At 55.7% G+C, this 3,265-nt stretch overlaps 1 protein-coding gene across 1 annotated transcript; it reads left to right on the forward strand.

The window, feature by feature from the left end:
• The first annotated feature begins 1,667 nt into the window (after positions 1-1,667).
• LOC117885994 (leukocyte immunoglobulin-like receptor subfamily A member 2) lies at positions 1,668-3,265 on the forward strand. The gene is made up of 3 exons (XM_034787601.1): positions 1,668-1,752; positions 1,976-2,011; positions 2,958-3,265. The coding sequence occupies exons 1-3, from the start codon at positions 1,722-1,724 to the stop codon at positions 3,263-3,265; spliced, it is 375 nt and encodes a 124-aa protein (XP_034643492.1). The 5' UTR covers positions 1,668-1,721.

A 3,265-nucleotide genomic window follows, 5' to 3' on the forward strand; every position in this document is an offset into this window, starting at 1 on the left:
GGTAGGCGCCATTTCCCAGAGGGCATCCTGGTGCCACGCCCACTGTGGACACTGGGGAATGGCGGCCATCTTAACTGAGGGCAGCGGATGGGCATTTGAGGAGAAACAGGGCAGGGGACAGGGGAGTGAGGAGGCATGGGCCATGGTGGGGAGAGGTTGTGAGGGTGGCAAGCTCTGGAGGACTTGAGGGAGGATAGACCAGGGGGCAGGATGGGAGATGGGGGGGGCAGACAGAGGTGCAGGGTGTTCATTGTGGGGGAGGGAATGACTCTGCTACACAGAGAATCTGCTGCTTGTCGCCCTCTTGCTCCGTGGGGCTGACAGCAGCTATGGGGGGAGGCTCCTGGGCAGTTGGGGGGCAGCTGGTGAGCAGGGGGCTGGGGGATTTAAGAAGCCCATTGTGACCATCTGGCCGGGCTCCTGAACCATCTTCTAATGCTGCCTCTGCGTTGCGGTGCCCCTGGCGTTAGAAGCCCATTGACCCCCAGTTTTCTCCTGCCCTCTAGCCAATGGTGGATAAACAAAGCCTGTGTCAAGTCCCTCTCTAGGGGCCTGGCCACATAACCACTGACAGTGTCTCCTCCAGCTCAGAGGCAGGGTCTCCGGGGGGCATTAGAAGGTCCCTGGGTCTCTCCCAGATGGTGACCCATTGGGGCCCGGGATGGAATTTCTCTTTCTCCAATTTTCTTTTAAACGTGGTTTATTTAACTCACATGCTGAGAAAAGCCCCTTAGAACCAGGGGTTATAGTGTAAACGGGGGAGGAGCTCAGCTATGGAGCAAGGAGAAGCAAATCCAGGCGTTCACCGTTGTACCCGCTCCTCACACGGTGCCACCGCTTGTATCGCAGGTGGGCGGGTTTGCAGGCTGAGCGGGAAGGCTGCAGAGTCAAACCCTCCAGCACCAGGAAATGCCACAGTTAAGTTTTCCTTAGCTCTGCCCCCTTTATTTGCATGATAACATATTAATTTTACATACATGGGTCACCAGCCAGCTTTGAACTTAGAATGCAACAAAGCAGGCCGGGTCTGTGGGAGGAGGCACGGGGAGGGTCTATTTGTGAATCTGCATGGAAATACAGGAGAACTTCGAAATTTTACTATGCCGAAGAAAAATGCTGCTTTTACCCATCTAAATTGAAATGTAATGAGCACAGAAACAGTTTCCTTCCCTAGTCAAATCTTTCTTTTTAAACTTTCCTTTAATGTTTTTAGCAGTTTATGTTTAACACAGAACTGTTCTGTATTTCCCTGTTTTTTTAAGTTATCTCTGCTGCTGTCTGATTGCTCACTTTCATTTCCAAATGAGGGGTGTGGCTGATTGGTCAGTTCGTAACTCTGAGGTTCTACTGTAGTGGTCAGTGGAAGATTGACGACAATACCCTATGGTCTCCTGGCTCCAGCCCGATGCACCTTCCCCAGTGCTGCAGGTTGCACTGAGGGTGACCTCTCCCCCTCCCCCTCCACACAGAGACATAGAGAAGCTGGGAGCTGCATGATGCTTGGCCAGGCTGATGGGCCCAGGGTTTCCTGGGTTTTGCAGGAATCTCTGCTTACTTTGACCACACTAGATTTCGCCTGCAGATTAGAGACAAGGTGTGATGAGAGATATCATCGACTTCCTGTAGCTGGAGCCACTAGTTGAGTTCCTTATTTGGGGCTCGGTGGAGCTTTGCACCGCGGCATTGGTGACAGTGCTGAGGGGCTCCTCGCTGCCCCCATCATGGCATCTGCTCTCACCGTCCTCTTCCTCGGTGAGTATCGGAGACAGCCAGGCCATGTGCCCATGGGGGTGGGGGGGCGATCTGAGACCAGAGCGTGTGTCCGGGGTGGCAGATCTGAGACCAGGGCGTGTGCCCATGGAGGAGGATCTGAGATTATGGCTTGTGCCCATGGGTCAGGGGTGGGGATCTGAGACCAGGGTGTAGGATCCAGTTGTTCTGGGATCTGGTCACTAATGAGCCGTCTCCTCTCCAGGATGCTGGCTGGCCGGGCACAGCGGGGTGTGGGGAGGTGAGTATCAGTCTGTGGGGAAAACAGTAACATCTAGGGTGACCAGACATTCCAATAAAATCGGGACTGTCCTGATATTTAGGCGGTTGTCCTGATATTTCACACTTTGGGTTTTTTGGGGTTTTTTTTTTGCTCCAACTCTCCCCCCCCAAGTGTCCCGATATTTTCTTCATCCCATCTGGTCACCCTAGTAACATCAAGGATGCGGGAGGGGATGCGTGGGGTGGGGAAAAGAGGAACTGAGCCCTGGAACTTCCCCAAAGTTTAACCCAAACTCCCCTGTGAGCTCAGACCCATCCCCCTTCTTCTGTGCCCGCCCCCCATTGGAGTAACTAGGAGCCGAATCTGGCTCCCGGGGTTTGAAGAAGCAAATGGGAACCATTCCCTGGTTCAAAGTCCTGCCCCCCCGAGGCTGTGAGAATTGGGGGGGGGGGAGGGGGCGGCACGTGGATTTATTTCAGCTCATACAAACATTAACAGGACCAGTCCGTCGGCTCTAGATCCCCTCGGGGAACCAAAATGTTCATGGTCAGTGCAGCCATGGGGGAGAACCCACCAGATCCACCCCCCACAGCTCCCTCCCCTGCACTCACAGCCCCTGCTCCCATTCCCAAGGCCTGGGGAAAGGTGGGTCTTGTGCGACTCCCACGGGTCACAAACTCTATTTCCAAACCTGGGGCGGCAGGACAGAGCAGCAGGGGGCCCACTGGTCAGGCTCCCTGGCTGGCCTCAGGTGGGGTCGGGGGGGGGGCAGTTGATCTCTAATGCAGCCGGGTCCTGAGCTATGTCTGGGTGAACCCCCTGCCCCGAGCCCCATGGGCAGGCAGTGCCGACCTTGGTAGGGGATAGACTGCTACAGAAGCTGAATGACGGATGGACTGAATTGGGGTGGGGGGGCAGGGGGCTGTGTCTCCCCTGTTTAACTCCTGTCTCTTGTTGAAAGCAGGGCGAGAATACCCCAAACCCACCATCTGGGTGAGCCCCAGCAGGGTGGTGGCGCTCGGGGGAAGCGTCACCATCCGCTGTGAGGGTCGGTACCCGGGCATGGAGTTCTTTCTGCGTAAAGCTGGACACCCGAACCTGCAGGTGCAGATGGTGCCTGATGGGACCGTGGCTGAATTTCCCATCGCCAGTGTCAGCCGGGAAGATGGAGGGAACTACACCTGTGAATATCGCTCCATAACGGATCAGAGTCGCTGGTCGTATCTCAGCGACCCCGTCGAGATCATTGTAGGAGGTGAGGGGCCCGGATGA

This window comes from Trachemys scripta, chromosome 12 (assembly GCF_013100865.1).
Source record: "Trachemys scripta elegans isolate TJP31775 chromosome 12, CAS_Tse_1.0, whole genome shotgun sequence".
Classification (NCBI taxonomy): domain Eukaryota; kingdom Metazoa; phylum Chordata; order Testudines; family Emydidae; genus Trachemys; species Trachemys scripta.

What these genes read in the sequence shown, in the direction of transcription:
- LOC117885994 (XM_034787601.1), top strand. Translation starts at nt 1,722, where the DNA reads ATGGCATCTGCTCTCACCGTCCTCTTCCTCG. An exon ending in TCTCACCGTCCTCTTCCTCG is followed by an intron (nt 1,753 to 1,975) that starts GTGAGTATCGGA and finishes TCTCCTCTCCAG; the next exon opens with GATGCTGGCTGGCCGGGCAC. An exon ending in GCACAGCGGGGTGTGGGGAG is followed by an intron (nt 2,012 to 2,957) that starts GTGAGTATCAGT and finishes TGTTGAAAGCAG; the next exon opens with GGCGAGAATACCCCAAACCC.